At 49.2% G+C, this 22,395-nt stretch overlaps 1 protein-coding gene across 1 annotated transcript in view; it reads right to left on the minus strand.

The window, feature by feature from the left end:
- Nucleotides 1–9,142: 9,142 nt before the first annotated feature.
- Nucleotides 9,143–22,395, minus strand: part of Oprd1 (opioid receptor delta 1) — a 40,522-nt gene continuing 27,269 nt past the window's right edge. Inside the window, exons 2-3 of the mRNA XM_075945645.1 lie at nucleotides 21,035–21,384; nucleotides 9,143–18,054 (exon numbers count right to left, since the gene is read on the minus strand). Of these exons, the coding sequence (XP_075801760.1) occupies nucleotides 17,513–18,054; nucleotides 21,035–21,384 (892 nt within the window). The 3' untranslated portion in view covers nucleotides 9,143–17,512. The remainder of the gene's footprint in view (nucleotides 18,055–21,034; nucleotides 21,385–22,395) is intronic.

The following is a 22,395-nucleotide window of genomic DNA, read 5'->3' on the forward strand; positions in this document are numbered from 1 at the left end:
TCCAGGGAGAAGGAAAGACGGTGTTTGGCGCCACCTAGTGTTAGCAAGTCGAGATGCCGCCGAGGTACAGAGCTGAGCTGCCAGGCTCATCCGGGCTGCCAGGAATTAGTGGCAGTGATTTCAACCTTATAAAAATAGAGGTACGGGTTATATGGGGGAGGTGGTTTTCAAGCAAGACTGTCCTGGATTGCATAGCCAGATCACACAACCTGCTAAGAGTCGTTAAATATAAGTCATTATCCTGCCGGGCAAGGGGGACAGAGGCCTTTAACCTCAGCACTAGGGAGGCAGAGGCAGGTGGGTCTCGGAGTTCAAGGCCAGCCTAGTCTACAAAACGAGTTCCCAGATAGCCAGGGCTGCACAGAGAAACCCTGTCTCGACAAACAAAGCTTATTATCCTGCTCCTCGGCTCCTCCCTAAGAGCCCTCGGTGGATTTAGCTCGAGAACAGCACGTGGTTGGCAAGCAAGAGGCCTAGGGTTTGTGCTTCGTCACAGCACTAGAGAGATAGCGAGAGGCAGGAGGAGATGGGCTGGGGGATGACTCACTAGGCGGAGCCCAGACTCTGGAGCAGGCAGCTTGTTTATGGGCCTCTTTAAGGAAAACAATGCAGCCAGGTGCAGAGGCAGGAGAATCACTACCAATTCAAAACCAGCCTGGTCTACCCAGCGAGTTCCAGGCAGAGATAGGATGCCAGTGAGACTCTGTCTTTAAAAAAAAAAAAAAAAAAGGAGGAAAAAAATACAGCCAGACATGGTGTCTCAGATCTGTAACCTCAGCACTTCCGGATGCTGAGGCAGGAGGACTGCCATCAAGTTAATATTAATATCAGTCTAAACTACACCCTGAACCCGCCTGCACTTCCTCCCCCTAAGAAAGAGTACAACTGGACATGGTGGAACGGACCTGTACTGCTTAGCACTCAGAACACTGAGGCAGGAGGATCTTGAGGCCAGCCTGACCTACATGGTAAGACTGTCCTAAAAAAAAAAAAAATAGGGGGGCTAAGAGGTTGCATGATCTGTACAGTGCTTGTCTTGTAAACTTAGAACCTGAGGGGCTTTGTTAAGTTTTATTTTTAACTTTTAATTATGCGTGTACATGTGTGTCCAATGCCAGCAGAATCCAGAAGAGAGCATTGGATCAGCTGGAGTGGTTGTGAACGGCCTGATGAGGGGGCTGGGAATTGAACCTGGGTCCTCGGCAAGAGCAACCTCTCCAGCCACAGGACCCAAGGTTTTTGTTATTGTTGTTGCTGGTGCAGTTGCTGTTGTGAGGCAGGGTTTCTCTGTGTAGTCCTGGCTGTCCTGGAACCTGCTCTGTATACCAAGCTGGCTTGAACTCAGAGATCTGCCTGCCTCTGTTGGGATTAAATGTTACAACCTGGCGGTCCACTGTGCCATCTTACTGGCCCAGCCTGTCCAATTCTTAACCACAGAAGCCTTAGCAGGAAACAGAGGGAGCAGGAGGAGGGCAGGCATGCAGAGGTGGGTAGGGAAGCCATCTATGCCCTCTGCCTGCCCTTTTCTTCTTCTCTGCCCCAGTAAAGAAATCAGCTCTTAGTTTTAACAATTGAGAAAAGTGGACTGGAGAGATGGCCGAGCTGTTGAGTGCTGGCTGCTCTTATATCAGACCTGGGTTCAATTCCCAGCACCCACATGGTGGGTCAAGGTCATCTGTAACTCCAGTCCTGGGAGATCTAATGTCCTCAAGGACTAAGCACACACATAATGGACATAAAGTAAAATGAATATTAATCTTTAAAAAATTTAATGAGAATAGCAAGGCCAGGCAAGAGCAAAAAGCTGGACCAAGCTCACAGATCATGCCGGGACCATGGTTGGGTTCCATCTGCTGGACTTAAGGCCCAAGGTTCTCTTTGTTCACCTTTCATCCCAGACGGTGGGGATCAAACCATCCCTGCAGTCCCTGGCCCATCTCTCTCTACTCTCTTTCCTGGATGCTCCATCCCTTCAGCAAAGCCAGGTGGTAAAGAGTTCAAGAGGCCCCCAAAGTCCTTAGGACATGAAGGAAGGAGCCCCTTGGGAGCCCCAATATTGGGTCGAGGACAGGGGTTTGGCTTGGTCGGCTTCATTCACTGCTTCCCTCTCTGAGAGCAGCGCCTGGCTCGCCATAAGCTATGCCTGTGGTTGACTGAGTGAGCTGGAGGAAGCAGCTTCCTTCCGGGGAAACCATCCCTCCTGGACGCTTTCATCCTCCTCTGGGTACCTCCTGACCTAGGGGAGGAGATCTTGGCTGAGCTTCCTGTGTCTCGGCGGACACTCTCAGCTTGGTCCCTTCCTTCTGCTCAGAGCGCCATCCTCCCCCGTCTCCCCATTTGGTGCAGATGCTCACTTTGCAACCAGGAATGTGGCTCAGTTGGTGGAACGCTTGCCTCAGACGCACTAAACTCCACGATTGACCAAATAAAACCAGGCATGGTGGGATATGTCTAGAATCTTAGAATTAAGGAGGTAGAGGCAGGCGGATCAGGACTTGAAGGCTCTCCTCAGTTACTTACAAACAACAACAACAAAAATTTTCCCCCTTCAAATTTTCTACTTAAAGTAGAATACAAAATAATGGATTTTGGAAGGCTGGAGAGAGCTCAGCAGTGAAAATCACCAGCTGCTGCCTTTAATCCCAGCACTCCGGAGGCAAGGACAGTTGGATCTCTGTGAGTTCAAGACCAACCTGGTCTACAGAGCAAGTTCCAGGACAGATTCCAAAGCTAAACAGAGAAACCCTGTCTCAAAAAACCAAAAAAGAAAAAGAAAGAAAGAGGAAGGAAGGAAGGAAGGAAGGAAGGAAGGAAGGAAGGAAGGAAGGAAGGAAGGAAGGACGGACCAGCTGCAGCCAGGTAGTGGTGGCAGCACATGCCTTTAATCCCAGCACTCAGGAGATGGATCTATGTGGGTTGGAAGCCAGCCTGGTCTACAAAGGGAGTTCCAGGACAGCCAGGGCTGTTAACACAGAGAAACCCTGTCTCAAAAAAAAAATTTAAAGGGCTGGAGAGATGGCTCAGAGGTTAAGAACACTGGCTGATCTTCAGGAGGTCCTGAGTTCAATTCCCAGCAACCACATGGTGGCTCACAACCATCTGTAATGAGATCTGGTACCCTCTTCTGGCTTGCAGGCATATAAGGAGGCTGAACACTGTGTACACAATAAATAAATAAATCTTTAAAAAAATTTAAAAACAAACAAACAAACAAAAGCACCAACTGCTCTACCAGAGGACCTGGTTCAATTCCCAGCACCCACAAGTACAAGGTGACTCACAACCATCTACAGCTCTAGTTCCAGGGGATCTGATGCCCTGTTCTGGCTCCCAAGGGCACCAAGCATGATGCACAAACATACATACAGGCAAAACAAAACAAAGCAAAAACAGAAACAAAAAAACAACCGAAACACCCATACACATAAAAATAAATTAAAATGAAAGAATGGGGTCCAGGAATGGGAGTGTAGCTCAGTACGCAGAATGCTTGCCTATCATTGGATATGAGCCATAGGTTTGATTACTAGCCACCATGCAAAGCCAGGTATGATGGTTCTTGCTTGTGACCCAGGTCCAAGAACATGGAGGCAGAAAGATCAGAAATTCAAGGTTACTCTCAGCCACATATAAAATTTGAGGCCAGTCTGGGCTACAGAAGAAAGCTCGAAAATAGGGGACATCATTATAACATCACGCATGTATGCCATGTAACGTGTTTATAGCCACATCCACACATACATGCATGCATGCATGGATGGATGGATGGATGGATGGACGGACAGATAATTTAAAATAGTGCTTTGCTGAGTGTGGTGATACATGCCTATAATCCCAGTACTAAGACAGGAGGGTCGGGAGTTTAAGGCTAGTCTAGGCTACACAGTAAATTAATTGAAGAACAGCCTGAGACACAAGACCCTGTCACCAAAAACACAGGAAAAACTAGAGTGTTTTTAGTTCACTCAATTAATGTGTTTGTTAGGAACCAACAGGATGAGGCGCAGATTAGGCAAAGTTTATGGACAGAATGGAAAAACTAAAAAGGAGTGCAAGTGCAAGATGTGGCCTCTAGATGGCAGCAGTGCCTGTGACGTTAGTCGTCCTCCGGCAGCAATGTTCACACGTCTTCTAGTCACTGAAGACTGTTGGACTGTTTAAGTGTACCAACACAGGTGTGTGAGCATGTGCCCAGCGAGAGGTGAGGTACAAAGTGCATAGGCATGTCTATAGTGTCAGCACTCATGGGCAGGTGTAAATGAGCAAAAACACAACCTGGGGCCAAGAGTGAATCTTAGTGTGAGAGCAGAGTCTGGGGATGTGTGTGCACGGTCCAGGACGTGTGTGCGTTTTTATGTGACTGTGTGATGCAGCACCTCTTGGATGGTTTTGGCCCTGTCTGTGCCTTTGGAACATCTGATGAAGGTTCATAATCCTGCAGTAAGATGCAGTTCATGCCCCATTCCAGAAGGTCCTAGGGTCCCCTGGAGACCTCTGGGTGTCTCTGGTAAGGGAACATACCCAAATGTTAATGGAATAGTGAATATTACTGATATGTCCCTCTCCTATTTTCCTTTTTTAATCAGGTTTCTCAAGTTTCTATAATAAGCACATGGTTTTAAATAATGTTATATGTATATTTACATATATAATCACATTATATAAAATATGCAAATATATAAATCTATTTTATCTACTTTTATTATGAGAATGTCTTGCTTTGCATGTATGTCTGTTTTCCTTGTGTACCTAGTCCCTGTGGAGGTCAGAAGAAGGCATCAGATCTCCTGAAACAGGAGATGGAGGTGTCTGTGAGCCGCTGTGTGGGCGCTGGGAATTGTACCTGGATCCTCTGCAAGAACAGCCAGTGTTCTTAACACCTAAGTCATCTCTCCAGAACCCCATTTTTATTCTTTTGTATATTTATTTGTTGTTTATTGGTATTTTGAGACATGGTTTTTGTAAACAGGGACTGTTCTTTCATTCCTGGCCTCCCAGACCCAAATAATCATACAAAGACTATATAAATCATAACACTGCTTGGCCAACAGCTCAGGCATATTTCTAGCTAGCTCTTATCTCTTAAATTAACCCATTTCTATTTTATGTTTTACTACAAGGCTGTGGCTTACGGGGTAAGGTCCTGACATCTGTCTCCTTCAGCAGTTACATGCATCTCTCTGACATCACCTACTCTCTCTCTATATCTATTCAGATTTCCCGCCTGGCTTTATACTGCTAAGCCATTGACCAAAACAGTTTTATTCATTATCCAATAAAAGTAACACATATACAGGAAGACACACCACATCAACTCCCCTTTTCTGTCTAATTAAAAAGGAAAGTTTTATTTGTTCTATTTTACAGAAAAGAAACAGGCCTGGTGTTGTTGCAGAATTGTTCATAGGCCATTCCACTGTGCCAATAAAGCCATCTTGAATCAAAGGACAAAGTCAGCAGTTGGCTGACCAGGATCGTCACGGAGTTGCTGGAGGACTGAGGAAGTCAGCTAGAGAGGGACAGAAAGTGAGAAGAGGTATTACGGGGAATTTCCAGTGCTGGTGGATCAGGAAAAACATGGAGAGAGGGTCGACCAATGGACTCTTTGTTGTTCTTGGACTCACCAGGTTTTTATCTCAATTTCTGACTCCCAAGTTTTTATTCTACTGGAGCAATCTAGGTAATCATTTCATCCGAGACTCATCATACAGACGCGATCTCACTCAGGGCACACAGAGAAATCACTGCACACACACGCTTGCGTAAGCACCTACATGTTCTCAAACTTGCCACACAAACGTACACATTCACATGAACCTTCAGAGCTATTCTTCCCAGCCTTGGTGGGAACGGAGTGGCTCCAGGAAGAGCTCACAGGCCTCTGTGACATCTCCTTGGTCAGAGTGTCTCTTGAGCAAGGTGAGGCCAAGGAAACAGCCCCACCCCGCCCTGGGCTGGCTCCCCCCTGCAGTCTGCACTGAGGATTCTTGACGTCATTACCCAGGCCCCTAAGGCTGAGTCAGGGGTGATGGAGAGGCAGATCTGGGTCAAGGAGGAAGTCTGTCCCAGAGTTACTTAGTAACCAGTAGGAACAACCAGTCCTCTGGGAACTAGGAAGGGGGCAGAGGAGAACTGCTCTCTTCCCGCAGGGTTTCTGTGAACCAGAACGGGAACTACATCGTTAAGTCTCCATACCTTACAAGAATAGGTTTCTGTTTCCTATACCTAATGCACCCTGCAAAGCACGTCTTTCAGCCTGCACTGAACTTGTGACCCCATGATGTGTGACCACCCTTTGCCATGCTGAACTCGTGACCCCGTGATGTATGACCATCCTTTGCCATGCTGAACTCATGACCCCGTGATGTATGGCTGCCCTTTGCCTTACAACATATGTTCTCAAGACACCTTAATCTACACCCGTGACCACCTGTCCCACAGCACACGACTCCCCTTCCACATGATGTGTGTTCTTGCTTCTATCCTCACCTTCCATTGGATTTTTCTAACAGCCGGTTATCCCGCCCCTGCAAACAGCTTCCAGCTGTTCTCCGTTCTTCTCAACCTTTCCCTACAAAAGGGACCTCAAAAAGCCAGCAAGGGGCTGCTTTCTAAGCAATCCTGACTCAGGGTGAGACAGGCAGCTGGCCAGTCCCAGGACCATCTCTAACATAAAGCTTCCTCTGATCGGACAGTCGTGGATTTGGTCTTTCTCCTGGCGTATTCAGGTTTAACGTCTCCAGTACCCATGCTGCCCTAGCTGCCTTGGCCACACAGAGGGTGCTGTTTCCAAGGGACTGAAAGGGAGGAGTTTGGGAGAAAGGACGTCCTGGAAGCTTATGGGGGCTGGGCAGGGCTCTAGGGAAAGAGACCTAGATTAGAATGGCAGAGAAGGGTGGGGAACAGGGCCAGGTCAGCCTCTTGGGAGTGCCTACAGAGACCCCTGTGGTGTCTCTCTCCTCCATCAGGCTAGGGTTCTAGGGGCAGTGCATCCCTGCATCCCTGGGCATTATCTGGCATCTCTGCCACACTCTTACTAGAGCCTGGTCATAAAGCTGTTATGCCTAGATCCGTGAAGTCCCCCCAGAAATCAACAAGAAAACCAAGTCCCATATGTAAAAGCAAAGAGCCTTTATTTTATACAAGTTTGCAAACTTGGTCTCTCCGTGTGTCCAATGTATTGGAATAATCGGAGAGCCCCGAGCTCAGTTAGAGTTGGGTTTTTATAGTAGGAAAGGTGGGGGTGAGGGGCTTCTGAGGTTCAGGACCCCTGACTGGCTGACATTTGTCTAGGGGTGTCCTGGTGAGTGTGTGCTGACAGGTGATCCTTTCTACAGAGGTTGGAACATTAGGCATTTCCTTTGGATGGTCTGTTCTTGGGTGGTGCTCGGGTAATCTCAGTTTGTGGTTCTTCTTGCATCGCTTCAGGGTAAACTACTGGGACTCAGGCCTCCATTAAACTTGGCTGAGTCCTACTCTGGCAGGTGATAATGGTTGGAAGTAAAGAACTTCCTTTGGGTGGTCTGTTTCTATTTAGCTTCTCATGGCTGACTCCTACAAGGGACCATGGAAGGAGAACAAAAGGAGAGTCAGAGGAGGCCACCAAGAGACTGTCAGTGGGCAAAGACACTTGCCACACAAGCCTGACAACCCAAGTTCAATCCCCAGAGCCCGTGTGCCCTGGTTTGCTTTCAATGGCTGTGATAAATACCAGGGACAAAGGCAGCTTGGAGAGGAAAGGTTTTTTGTTTGTTTTTTTTGCTTACTATTAGGAATTTTTCTTAAGACAAGCCCCTCTGCTGATGCAAATGATTCCAATTAGACCAAATTAGACAGAATAAAAAATGCCCATGTTTAATGCAGCGCCCCCAGGTGGCCCAGGAAAGCATGGCAAGGAACAGAGAGTAGGGGAGTCCGAGACGGTATGTGTACCTTTTCTGGGTGGCGGCCTAAACAGCCTGTGGGAGTGGTCCTGACCCTCCCTGAGGAGAGGTCACTGCTTGGTGGGCTTTCCTGGAGGCGGAGTCTGGACCAAGGCGACTCCCAGGGGAGGGGGCTTGAAACGGAGCTCCCTGCTCCATTTCTGCTCCATTGTGACGCTTCCAACCCAAACATCCCAGAGTCCTTGGATATAGGGGTGTCAGGGGGCTGGGGTCTCACTTTTGACCAAACACTTACATGTCCCAGGTCACACTCCATCACGGAAGGAAGTCAGGGTTGGGACCTAGAGGCAGGAACTGAAGCGGAGGTCATGAAGATTGTTGCTTACTGTCTTGCTCCCCGTGGCTTGCTCACCACCCACAATAGGGTGGGCTCTCCCACATCAAGAAAATGACCCACAGCCTTGCCTACTTGGCGTTCCCTCTTCCCAGATGACTAACTCATGTCAAGTTGACAAAAAAAAACCCCTGCCATTATGTAAGGGCAGAAAGAGAAACAAACCCCATAAAGTTGTCCTCTGATCTCTACACGTGTACTGTCAGAACACGGTCATAAGAACGACCCATGGAGCTGGGCGGTGGTGGCACACGTCTTTAATCCCAGCACTTGTAAGGCAGAGGCAGGTGGATCTCTGTGAGTTCAAGCCAACCTTGTCTACAGAAAGAGTTCCAGGACAGCCAGGACTGTTACACAGAGAAACCCGGTCTGGAAAAACTAAAAAAGAGGAAGAAGGGGCTGGAGAGATGGCTCAGAGGTTAAGATCACTAGCTGCTCTTCCAGAGGTCCTGAGTTCAATTCCCAGCACCCACATGGTGGCTCACAACCATCTGTACCGAGATCTGGTGCCCTCCTCTGGCGTGTGGGCATACATGGAGGCGGAATGTTGTACACATAATAAATAAATCTTAAAAAAAGAAGGAGGAGGAGGAGGAAGAGGAGGAGGACACACGGTGAACAAGGCCTTGGGAATTGTGAGAGAGACTCCAGGAAAAAAGGCAGAAGGCATTTTGTTCCCTGGGTTGTGCTTGGGCATAATTTCGTGCCTCCTGTGACATTTGCATTCAGTTTATAAGACATGTTTACTCTTGTTGGATGTGAGAACACAGCTATAGAACCCAGTCTGGTCAGTGTACCCTGAATCTGGATATGGCCTTCTGCCTTGTGTTCATGTTTTCCCAGATATCTATAGTACATGCCAGGCAGTTATGTTTAAATTGTCTGTCCTGAGAACGTTCTGGGCAAGGGCTGCTCTGTTAATATTTAGTATGTGCTAACTGACATTTGTTTACATGTTCTTTCTGATCATGTTTTTCTGAACTCAAACAACCTCCCTTAGCCCATTGCTTTCTCTGTTACATCGATGTATAAACTGCACTGGAACTGAAGTCAGGCTGCCGACAGCAGTAGACTCTATTCAGCCTTGTTCTTTCAGGTTCTCAGATCCCAGGTCCCGCAGACAAGATCTGCACAGGTCGGCTGGAAAGTCGACCGTGTACCATGGCACAAACCCCCTTCCCACATACACAAACACTAGTAATAGACCACTAACTAGAAAAAGAACAAGACAAAGACAGCACTCAGGAGGCAAAGACAGGCAGGTTCCTGTGAATTCAGGACTACACAGTGGGACTTTACCTCACACACAGAAACACAAAGCACAGAAAGGAAGATTCAGAGACGCAAATGTGGAGAACTTTATTGGGAAAACAGAAGTTGGATGTTAGTACTGGGATGGGATCTGGGGTAGACCGAAAACCAAGAGTGTGAGGCAGGTTCTGTCTCTGCCGTATCTGCCTCTTTCACCCTCAAACGGGACAACGTCAATGACAAACATCACCCCATCCCACCCCCCACATGCTCTTCCATCTCTGGATAAGTTCCCGGGATTTTTACCAATAGTTGTCTGTTTTGGGGGAGGGTTAAGGAACAAGTGGTAGGGGGGGATCTCATTTCTCTCTCAGGATGGCAGATTCCTTGGAATCCTTTAACTTCAACCTCTACTGCTCCATCATGCAGAGGCCCTGAGAGAGAGAGAGAGAGAGAGAGAGAGAGAGAGAGAGAGAGAGAGAGAGAGAGAGAGAGAGATACTGGCCCAACAGCAAGGAAGTAGAGGACAATGAGGTAAAACCATGTTTCCCTGCCTCCATCTTGGGTGTCACCTCCTGCATGGATGCCTACAAGAGATTCCGTCTCTCTGTGACTAAGTTGTTCAGCCAAAGGCCACCAGCAACCTCTCTTCCCTCTAGGTTGTTCCTCATTCTTGGGTCTCAGGAAGGGACAAAAGAGGACAGGAACACAGGAGGGGAAATCCTTTTGGAAGTTGCTTCCCCAAGGACACAGTTACAAGTAAAAGTCCTTTGCTGCTAACCTGCCCACAGCACTGAGAAACAGAGGTGGCAGGGCATGGTGGCTCGTGCCTGTGATCCCAGAATTTGGGAGGATCTCGAATCCTGGCCAGCCTGAACTACACAGAGATCTTATCAAGAAAATAAGGGGGTGGAGAGGAGAGAAGGAGAGAAGCAAGGGTTGGTCTAGAAAATCTAAACATAAGGTAGTAAAAGACACCCACTTGTTGAGCGTTTGCCGCTTATGATTGCTAGAAGCTTCCATGACCAAATCTTGCAAGGCCTCTCATTCACACCTTCTTTTTAAATCGCCTCGATTTCTCACTGAAGGGACTCTGGCCAGCTCGAGCGTGGCAAACGTGGCTCTGGCAGGCCTTGCCCTTCTCCCAGATTCCTTCTGCCTTGCTAAAAAAACTGTTAGATAACATTCCTAAAGCTGGTCACCAAGGTCTATTCCCTTATTTGGCCACTTCCTCCTCCTGAGCTGACTACCAAGGTCCAGCTATCGAAGTTTTGAAGTCCAGCAATCAGAAGCCCCCTTTGGTTACCCTAATTAACATGCCCAATTAAAATTAAGCACCTCATCCTAACACAGGTTTATCCTTGTACCTCTATAAACTGCCATTTCCCTAGTACCACGTCTGCCTCCTCTCTATCCTGAAGCAGTCCTTTGTCCCTCTGGGACAAATATCCCTGCCTCCTGTTCCCTTCCCCTTCTCCCTCATCCTCTGTCTCCTGTCTTTGTCTCTTATTCCCTGCCCTCTGTCCCTCTAGGATGACTAAATCTCCTTTCTTCTGAGAATGTGGTCCCGGGAGGTCCTGAGCCCATTTTTTCCTTTCACTTGCCAAGGAAGCTTCTTTTATAGTTATTGTCTGTTTCAGGGTTGGGTTTATTTATTTATTTATTTATTTATTTATTTATTTATTTATTTATTTATTATGTATACAATGTTCTGTCTGTGTGTATGCCTGCAGGCCAGAAGAGGGCACCAGACCTCATTACAGAAGGTTGTGAGCCACCATGTGGTTGCTGGGAATTGAACTCAGGACCTTTGGAAGAGCAGGCAATGCTCTTAACCGCTGAGCCATCTCTCCAGCCCCCCCTTTTTTTTATTTTGTTTTGCTTGTCTTATTATTTATTTATTTCACACAGAGATTTTCTGTGTAGCCCTGGTTGTCCTGGAAATTACTCTGCAGACCAAGCTGGCCTCAAACTCACAGAGATCCTCCTGCCTCTGCCTCCTGAGTGCTAGGATTAAAGGCATGAGCCGCCACCACCCAGCTTCTCACATCATTCCTAGCAGCTAGGACAACCTGCCTAGTGCCTCCCGTAGCACCACGGGATAAACAGTGAATCCTAGTGCCTTGTATAACATCATGGGATAAAAAGTGAATAGACCAATGAGAGCTAGCGTGGTTGGACACACCTATAATTCCAGCACTTGGGAGGTGGAGGAAGGAGAATCAGAAATTAGAGGTCAACCTTAGCTACTTCGTGAGTTTGATGTCAGCCTGGGCTACATGGAATCCTGATTCAAAATAAATAAATGAATAAATAAATGAAGGAAGGTGGGGGGAACATGCATAGAGTTCATGTATGTATGTATGTATATGCCTCTGTAAGTGTATACTACATATATGGGGATACCTGCAAAAGACAGAAGTGGTCAGATTCCCTAAAACTACAGGCAATTGTAAGCTGTCTGATTTGGGTGCCAGGAACTGAACTCAGGTCCTCCAGAAGAGCAGTATCTGCTCTTACCCTGTTCCATAGACGGCTGGTATGTAAGCACTGAGGCCAGGACTCACCTCACTGTCTAGGTTTAGAGTCTCCAGACCTCGCTTTGTATGGCTCTGCAGTTCTAAGTTCAGAATCTGTTACTGATGTTGGGAGCTGGAGACTGGCTTTTGGGACCAGGAGGTATTAGGCCGGGGTACTTGCTGCTCCAGCAATGCTCCAGGTATCCAACGCCCATCTCCAACTTGCCAGGCATTTCAAATTCCAAGGCAAGCAAACTTCCTTACAACAGGCAGCTCTGGTACCCACAGAATCGCTAGAACCTGTATTGGGGTCCACTATGTGCCAGGAACTTCTGCAGGCACTCAGTTTGCAGTATCTAAGTGCCCAGAAGGAACTCTTGAAGGTGACATGACTTGCCTAAGACCCAGCTGCTACAGTGGCCATGAATTTAACCAACCCAAGAGGCTGATTAGACACCAGCCACCGTATGAGGGATTACCCATTCTCTTGTCTTAGATGTAGGGGAAAACAGAAAGTTTGGTGAGGGCAAATCCTTTGCTAGTTCATGGGCCTATTTAACGTTAGGGCTGAGATTTAGAGCCAGGTTTGGGGGTCACTCAGGACATGTAGGAAACTAAACTTGAGGTCTCTGGTTTACTCTCATTACCCTCCTGCCCTCTGCACCCCGTCCTCTCTATTATACTTGACATTATCCATCTCTCCCTCTCTCTGGGAACGCCCTCCTCCTCCTGTTTCCATGACAGCAATTCTCCCCTTATTCTTTCTGCTGCTCCAGTAGTTTCTTACTCTCCATGGGGGCTCCAGAGCTAGAAGAAAAGGGGGTCCCCCAGCCAGATTCCCGGTCTCCTCTCTCCACTCTCGAAACGAATGCACCCTCTGGGTCCTGGGCTCTGACCTTCCACTCCAGCTCCACTTTTCCAGTCACAGCACCTTGCTGGGTGGCAGGCCCTATGGCTACATATACATTACCTAATCGGTCCTCACAGGCTGTCTCCAAAAGTCCACTCTACAGGTAGGGAAACCGAGGCTCCGATAGGGAGAGCCAACTTCAGATTCTAGCCTTCATCGGGAGTTCTAGGACATCCAGAAGAGCCTGAAACTGTACGGCATTTTTAAACCAAAAGGCAAAATCTTTCCTCCCACCTCCTGGAGAGAAAGGAATGGAAATTTCGGGGAGGAAGCGCCCTGTGATAGTCTAGAATTACACTGTCAGTTTTCAGCTCTAAAAATCCACCGCACATGGTACATTTTGAAAAGCAGAGATTTGGAGAACTTAAGGAGGAACAAAAGTTCACGGGAAATTGCCCTTTTCTCCCATTTTGTGAAGTCTTCAAAAGCCTCATCCTGGAGTTCCGGCAGTAGCTGGGATGTCTTCCTACTTCAATGATGCCCACAGTTCACAGCAAACGTGGACCTGGGAATTTTCTCTACAGTTCCTCTGGCCTGAGTCCAGCCACTCCTGACACAGTCTAAGACTCGGGGGATATCAGCGTGACCTCTCCGAGCCCAATGTTCACATCAAATAGGGATACTAACCAATAAGGTGCACACCTTTAATCCCAGCACTCGGGAGGCAGAGGCAGACCAATCTCTGAGTTTGAAGCCAGTCTGGTCTCTATAGCATTTTCAAGACAACCGGTGCTACATAGTGAGATCTTGCCTCAAAAACAAACAGCTGGGCGGTGGTGGCGCACACCTTTAATCCCAGCACTTGGGAGGCAGAGGCAGGCGGATCTCTGTGAGTTTGAGGCCAGCCTGGTCTACAAGAGCTAGTTCCAGGACAGGCTCCAAAGCTACAGAGAAACCCTGTCTCGAAAAACCAAAAACCAAACAGACAAATGGGGGGTTGTGCTACTTCTGCCCCCTCTGCTGTTGAGAGGAAGAGCTGAGTCACTGTGCACAAAGCACTTGGCACCAAGCCTGGTGCTCCATGGCACTTGGTTGGTTCTCGGCTTCGCCCGCTCAAAGCATGTGGTTTTGCCATGCTCATGGACCTACCCATGCTTCCCCCACTGTCTGCCTTCTTGGTAGCCAACTCCTATGCATCCTTTAAAACCCCCTGGCCCTTTGCCACCCCCTAGAGAATTGCTGCAAACACATGTTTCGTTAAACAGGCACTTCCCTGGGACACCCTTCTGGGGCTGTCACTACTTGTCATACCGGCATGCAATCCCCTGTGAGTGATTTGCCTCCCAGCACTGGCTGGAGCTCTCCGAGAGAAGAGGCATGGCTGACTGATTTCTGAGTCTCAGTGCCCAGAGTGCCCAGTGAAGGAAGACTTCAATGTGCTTATGTTACCTTGACCACACATGGTCTGGGCCAGCATCAGCTGATTCCGGGACAAATGTCTGTTAGTACCGAAAGGGGGAAAAAGCAGCCAGATCTTGTTGGATGTGGTAACGCATGCCTATAATCTAAGCACTTGGGGGGTGCCACAGCTTGCCAGTGTGTACACACACAAACACACACACACATATGCAAACAAATAATAAAAAGAACAAAAATTAAATTGGGCTCAGTGGATAAAGGTCCTTGCTGGCAAGCCTCATGACGTGAGTTCAAATCCCTAGAAACCCACGTGGTAGAAAGAGAGAACGACCTCTCCCAAACTGTCCTCTGACCTCCACATCTGCGCTGTAGCAGGAGCAATGCCCCTACAGAGACACAATCCATCAATCAATGCTTAAACGATTTTAAAACCTACACTCCGGAGGCTCCAGCTGGGAGACCAGGAGTCCAAGACCAGCCTGGGCTACATGAGACACTAGCTCAATAAGCAGACAGACAGACAGACAGGCAGACAGACAGATAAAGTGTGTTCTCATTTCCACAGGCAAGAACAATGAGGGAACTAGAGCAGCTCTACAGCCTGCCCTGGGTGGGACACAAGGCTAGAGTCCTTGCAAGGAAGACACACAGCCCTTACTCCTGTGTCTTACACCTGCTTCTGGAGTCTGCCCCTGCGTATTTGTCCCCTTCCCCTGCTACTCTCCAATAGCGAGTGTCGTCTTTTGCATGGTAACCACCTTACCACCACCACACTCAAACAGAATCTCTGGTCATAGTGTCCATGTGGGTGGCAAGGGTCATTTATGTGGCTGGGTTGCGGGCTATGGTGGCTGAACCAGCCTGATGTCAGTGGTGACCTTTACACCGCATCCCGGGTACGGAGATCCCAAGGTTCTAGGCTTTTAGGGACTTCCCACTGAGTAAAGGATGGGCTCCTGCCTCCCTGGAGGCTGGTTCAGTCCTTGCTGGAGTGACAGCCTCCAGCTTTTGTTCCAAAGAAATGGCTGTCAAGAAGAAAAGAGGTATATTGTCTCTCTCCTTTTTTTTTTTTTGTTTGAGACAAAGGCGTCAATTTCTTTCCATCTGTCCCAAAAAAGGAAGAGAATTAAATTTGTTTTTACAAGGATGTCAGAAGGCTGCTTCAATACGGAGTCAGGCAGGTTGCTCAGGCAGTGGGGGAGGCGCGGGGGACAAGGGAAACAATGACATCCAGGGGAGCTGGGATCCAGGAGTGCCTGGATGCGTTCCTCTGTCCACCCTCAGCAGCTTGAAGGGGGCAGCGAGGGCAGAGGAGAGACCCAGGGGGCAAACAGAGAGGCAGCAAAGGGCCATGCCGATGTCATTGCTATAAAAAAAAAACCTTCTTACCTCAGTGCTTTCAAAGTTGGCTCCTACTTGGGCAGCTCCAGTCCCTGAGAGCCACTAACTCCCGACATCAGATGGGCAGGGGAGGAAAGGGAGGGAATTCTTCCAGGTTCTTATCAAGGGTCCAAGTATTTGGTAGTTCTGATAACCCCCACTCACGCTAAGGTGCCACACATGGTATGCTCAAACAAGGGGGGTCTTTGGGCTCCAGCACTGATCCAGACACTAAGGCCCTAGGAACTCCAAAAGTATCCACCCTCAGGCTCCACAACTAACCTGGAAGCAGAAGCCTGCCTCTCTGTCTAGTCTCCCCCAACACACACTTTTGTTTTCTGAGACAGGAACTCACTCTGCAGATCAAGCTGGACTCGAACTTACAGAGATCCTCCTGCCTCTACCTCCAAGGTTCTGGGATTAAAGGCCTGTGCCACCATGCCCAGCTTCATTTTGTTTTTGTTTTGTTTTTTTTGATATTTTGAGACAGCGTTCCATCCTAGCTGCTCTGGAATTAGCTCTGTAGACGGGGCTGGCATGCCCCATCCTCCCGTTATTAAAGGCATGCATCACCACTGCCTGGCCACATGTTTTTTTAAAGACTTATTTTATGTCTATGAGTGTTTTTCCTGCATGTATGTATGTGCACCATGTTCGTGCCTGGTGCCCACAGAGGTCAGAAGAGAGCATCAGATATACTGGGACTGGAGATGGTTGTGAGCCACCAGGCGGGGCTCGGAACTGAATCTGTGTCCTCTGTGATAATAACAAGTGCACCTAAGCCCTAAGCCGCTGTTCTAGCTCTACTTCCGTTTCTCGACACTAAGGCTTGCTGGGTTTTGGAGTCCCCGAATCTTCTCGCTCCTTCCTGAGCCTCAAAGATTCTGGGGGCCTTGCTCCAGTATCCACGGAGCCACTGCTTCTGCCCCACGACCTGTCCCCAGCCCCACGGGGTCGCCAGGCCGTGGATGCTATTCAATTCAGAGTCACCCATACGGTTTATTTTTTGTTTGTTTTTGCTGTTGTTCGGAGGGTTTTTTGTTTGTTTTGTCTCATTGATCCCAGAACTTCACACAAACACCCTGCCACTGAGCTACACCCCCAACCCTCTTTACTTTTAATTTTTAGACACTCAGGTGCCCAGGCTGGCCTTTAACTTTCCAGCCTGCGCCTCCAGCATGACTGGGATTACACAAACCTGCCCCATCAGGCCAGCTTGTATTCTTTATATAAAGAATTAAATAGGACCTAGCCTCAGCGAGTTTAGTCGGTCGGTTAGTTATAACGCGGTGAGAGTCTGTTCTCTTCTCCAAACTGAGCCCCCCACCTCCGCCCCGCCCCATGGGGTGCGTTTATCTCCTGACCCTAAAGTGCCCTTCCTGACTGCCTGTTGGGTCCCTTCACCTTCTCTAAAGAAGAGGCTGCTCCCCATAATACAAAAGCCCAGAGTCTCGCTGCCACCATCCTTTCTGCCCCTCCTGGTTTCTAGAGCTGGAATCCTCAGGTCTTGGACAGAAACTGGGTGTTCAAAAGGCCAGAGCCTGTGGCTGTCCCAAGTCTTGAAGCTCTGCCCCATTGGAAAGGCCTGACTAAAGGATCCAGTTTAGAGCCTCAGGTGTCACTCTCTCTCTGGAGTTGCCAGCTCTGCCCCCCACCCCTCCAACCCATAGCCTTGGATCCCTCAGGTCCCATCCCTGCTGGAGGCCACCCCTCTGCGCAGGCCCCATTCCAGCTGCCCAGATGGTGGCCAGGGCCTCCCAGGGGGCTCGGTGTGGCCGCCAGGTCACTTCACTTGGGTGGGGTGCTTAGCGGGAGGTCAGGCGGCAGCACCACCGCCAGGGCCATCGGAGGGGGTACAGGCGGTGACGCGCTCACGCGCGGTGGTCTGGCGGCCACGGCGGAGGCTGCCGGGTTCCTGGCGGCCGCAGGGCCCGCGACAAAGCTGGCGGAAGCAGCGCTTGAAGTTCTCGTCCAGGAAGGCATAGAGTACGGGGTTGAGGCTGCTGTTGGCGTAGCCCAGCGCAATGCACAGGTGCAGCGCGGCCACGACGAGTGGGTCGCGCCGATTGATGTCCACCAGCGTCCAGACGATGACGAAGATGTGGATGGGCGCCCAGCACACTACGAAGGCGCCCACCACCACCAGCACCATGCGTGTGATTCGCCGCAGGCTGCGGTCCTTCTCCTTGGAGCCCGACAGCAGGCGCACACTGCGCAGGCGCAGCAGCATGAGGCCATAGCACACGGTGATGATGAGGATCGGCACCACGAAGGCGAAGAGGAACACGCAGATCTTGGTCACCGTGTCCCAGTACCAGCTGGGGCTGGGGAACTGGAGCATGCATACCACTGCTCCGTCTGAGACCGGGAAACAAGGAAAGACAAGGGTCAGAGGTCTGTGTGCCTAAGGGGCCCTGTCTACTTGTTCCCTTTCAAGATGATTGATGCCTAGATTGTCCCTTTACTTGTTGAACTCCTTCTTATGCTTAAAGACCCCAGAATTGTTCCTCACCTGGGAGGTCCTCTTCTGTGTCTTCTCTCAGCCGTATGTAAGCCCCTATGTCCTTGGACGATATTAATAATTTATCGCAGCCTGGTAAGGGCAGTCATGATGCTAACTCAGCAACTCCCCTCCTACCTATTTCCAAAATCGCTCCAGTGGGTTGGTTAGTACGGATGATTGATTCTGAGTGTGAGTTAGGGCTGGAGATGTAATTCAGTTGCTAGAGTGCCCAGCATGCACTACGCCCTGGGTTCAGTTCCCAGCACTGTATAAACTTGACCTGATGGCACAGGCCTACAACCCAAGCACTCAGGAGATAGAGGCAGGGAGGAGCAGAAGTTCAAGGCCATCCTTGACTACAGTAACTTCTAGGCTAGCCTGAGCTATATAAGATTCCCTCCTGCCACACACCCCCCCCACCAAAAAAGCCTAGGTTAGGAGTCTAACTGCAGCCCAGATGTGTATGGCCTTGGGCAGATTACTCGCTGTCTTCAAGTTTCCTTACGGTGGGGCTAACTACCAAAGGCACATTTCTTTAGTAATGGTTAGATATATTTGTTCTCTGTGTGTATCTGCCACATACACATGTGGAGGTTATAGGACAATGTGCAGATCTCAGTTAATGTCAACCATAACCCTGTACCAGGCGAGGCAGCTCAAACCTCCAGTCCCACCGGTGACTCAGGATCCTGAGGCAGGAGCATCCCAAGTGCAAGGCTAGGAAAAGGTACATACTGAGACTATGTCCAAAAGCAAAATAAAACAGTAGAGCCCTTCCCAACAGCCAGCACTGTAGAAAGAGGAAGGGAAGCATCCTGCTCCTGGGGAACAGGCTTGGGCCACTCAAGCGTCTCAGAGGATGTCTTAGGGTTCTGATGCAGGCCGGAAGCTGACCCAAGGGATGCTCCAGATCTCTTGGAGCCACACAGTGGACATGAGAAGGGGGCTGGAGTCCTTCAGGCTGTCAGGAGCCCCGGGGATGACTGAGGACCAGTGTGTCATGTGAGCGATGATGCTCCGAGAGGGAGGAGTGAGGTCCTTTTGCCTCGGCTTCCAGCAAGGCTGCAGTTAATGAAGCGTAAACTGAAGGCTGACGTTGAGTAATGGGCCCTGCTGCTCAGTTAAAAGCAATTGCTCAAAAGCTGTATAATGGCGCTGGGGATCTGCCCTTGTGGCCGTCAAGGTGTCTACGGCATCTCCCACGAATCCTCTTCCCTTTCCCTACCATGAGGATCAAGCTTCTACAGACTTCTACCCAGGGACCAAAAGAAAGGAGAGACCTGAGGGCAGGAGCCTTTAGGTCAAAGGCCAACTTCCATCCAGTGACTGCCTGGGAGGCTGGAACTAAACCACCCGGCTTGATTCTGTTTTCTTTCAATTAGGGTCTGGATAAATAATATAAAGTGGCCTTGGATTCAGGGTCTTTCTCAGTCACCTGTGTGCTGGGGTTACGGGCACGTATCACCACATTGTGTCTCAGTCAGAGGAGGGGGAGGGGAAGGGGAAAGGGGAGAGGTATCTCCTGCCTTGTCTATGAGGAGATAGGGCTCAGAGGTTGGCTGCTAATGCATAGGCACCCTTCCTTCCTTACGTCATGGTGGGGCCATGAGGGCAGTCAGCACTAGGAAGGGATGGGCAAGAACACTGAAGAGTGGTTAAGACTTCTCCTGATTTCCTTATTTATGCGCTGACCAGACAGCAAGAGTGGAAGACTTGGACACCTTCCCTGGGAGCCTGGGTTACCCCCAGACTATCCTCCTACCCAGTGGATTGTAGTGGACTGAGAAGTAAACTTCCATGGGTTGGCGATGTTTGTTACAGCAGCTACAGAGACGAGTACAGATACCCCAGGAGATGCAACTGTCGGCCACTCCCTGTGGACCACTCTCTAGGTCTTGCTTTGGTCATTTGGACAATGGTATTTTTTTCCTCCTTATTTTTCTTTCTTTGTTTTTGAGACGGTTTTAGGTAGCCCAGGGTGGGCTAAAGCTAGCCATGAACTCCTGATCTTCTTGCAAGGTTTATGGGTATGCAGCACCTGATCTGTGCTGGGGATTGATCCCGGGGCTCTGTGCATCCTGGGCAAGCTCTCTACAAACTGAACTACATCCTCCCAGAAGTCCCTCTCTCCAGGTTCTTACTACACAGCCCAGGCTGGTCTCTCAAGACCTTCCTGCCTCAAGCTCCTGAGTGCCAGGATTAGAGCCCTGTACGTATTAGATACCCAACTTCCAACTGTCTTCTTTTTAAATTTTTATTCTTTTAATTATGTGTATGGGGGGAGGGGATGGGCACATGAATGCACATGTCCACAGAGGTTGGGAGGTGTGAGATTCCCCCTGGAGCTGGGGTTACAGGCAGTTGTTAGCCATCTGATATGGGTGCCGGGAATCAAACTCGGGTCCTCAGAAAGAGCAGTGTATGTTCTTAACCACTGAGTCATCTCTCCAGGCCCCCCAGTGGTTTTCAGAAGTGGGATAAATGGGAGTTTAGGATGGGCCTGCAGAGTCCATAGCCTCTGCTGCTGAATGGCCAGTGACAATCATACCTTGGCCATTTATGCATCTCCCTGGCCGGTATTATTCGCAGTCCTGGCCAGCCAGTCCGTAAATCTATTATAGATTCCTTTTGGCCAGCAACCTACCAACCAGTCGTTCATCTTCACAGCAGTCTACCACCCACACTCCGCATTGGCTGACTCTCCACCCCACTAGCCAATCCACTCCTTTCGCTGCTCTGTAACCCCTCCCACTTGCCCAAATAAACGCCCTGGAAATCCAGAGGTCAACAGGTGGTCGGGCCTCGGTTGCAGCTTCCTCGCGCACGCGCACTTACCCCGCGGTCGGGTCACTGCCATGACCATGATGGGGACCCCAACACCGGAAGCCAGGACCCAGATGCAGATGTTGATCAGCTTGGCCTTGGCAGGCGTTCGGAAGTCCAAGGCCTTGACCGGGTGGCAGACGGCGATGTAGCGGTCCACGCTCATCATGGTAAGGGTGAAGATGCTGGTGAACATGTTGTAGTAGTCAATGGACAGCACCGCCTTGCACAGCAGCTCCCCGAACGGCCACGTTTCCATCAGGTACTTGGCGCTCTGGAAGGGCAGCGTGCTGGTGGCCAGCGCATCAGCCAAGGCCAGGTTGAAGATGTAGATATTGGTGGCGGTCTTCAACTTAGTGTACCTTAGAAGGAAGAGCACGGGTGACTACCCACCTCGTGGATTTCGGTTTTCATTACTCCGGGGGAGTAGAGGGAATTTATCAAAAATACACAAGGGGCTGGCCCAGTGTGGTGTCAATGCCTGCAATCCCAGCACTCAGGAAGCTAACCCATGAGGACTGGGGGTTCAGGACCAGCCTGGGCTACATGAGGCCCTCCCTAAAATAAATAAATAAATAAATAAATAAATAAATAAATAAATAAATAAATAAGGTTGGGAGCCAAGGTGGGCTTGGGGCCCTGCACCACCCAGCTGACCATCACTCCTTCTCCCAGAGGCAGATGAGTAAGGATCTCTCTGGAGCCTACGATCAGAGCATTGGGGAGGCTGAAGCTGGAAGATGATGTGTTCAAGGTCAACCTGAGCTACCTATGACAATGAATGTGACATGAGGACCTGAGTTTGATTCCCAACACCCACATCAAGTGGCTTACAACTGCCTATAACGCCAGCTCCAGGGAGAATCTCATAATGAATGGTACCTTGCCTCCAAAAAAAAAAAAAAAAGGAAAGGGGTCAGGGTCAGGGAATGTAAGGTTGTGAGAATTTAGTGAGATGATAGACAATGTAGCCCTGAGCCCAGGGATGTATAGAATAGAATATATAGAATCTGGAGTGTATAGAATGGATATATAATGTAGCCCTGAGCCCAGGGATGTATAGAATAGAATCTATAGAATCTGGAATGTATAGAATGGATATATAATGTAGCCCTGAGTCCAGGAATGTATAGAATAGAATCTATAGCATCTGGAATGTATAGAATGGATATATAATGTAACCCTGAGCCCAGGGATGTATAGAATAGAATCTATAGAATCTGGAATGTATAGAATGGATATATAATGTAGCCCTGAGCTCAGGGATGTATAGAATAGAATCTATAGAATCTGGAATGTTTAGAATGGATATATAATGTAGTCCTGAGCCCAGGGATGTATAGAATAGAATCTATAGAATCTGGAGTGTATAG

This window comes from Microtus pennsylvanicus, chromosome 13, assembly GCF_037038515.1.
Source record: "Microtus pennsylvanicus isolate mMicPen1 chromosome 13, mMicPen1.hap1, whole genome shotgun sequence".
Taxonomy (NCBI): Eukaryota; Metazoa; Chordata; class Mammalia; order Rodentia; family Cricetidae; genus Microtus; species Microtus pennsylvanicus.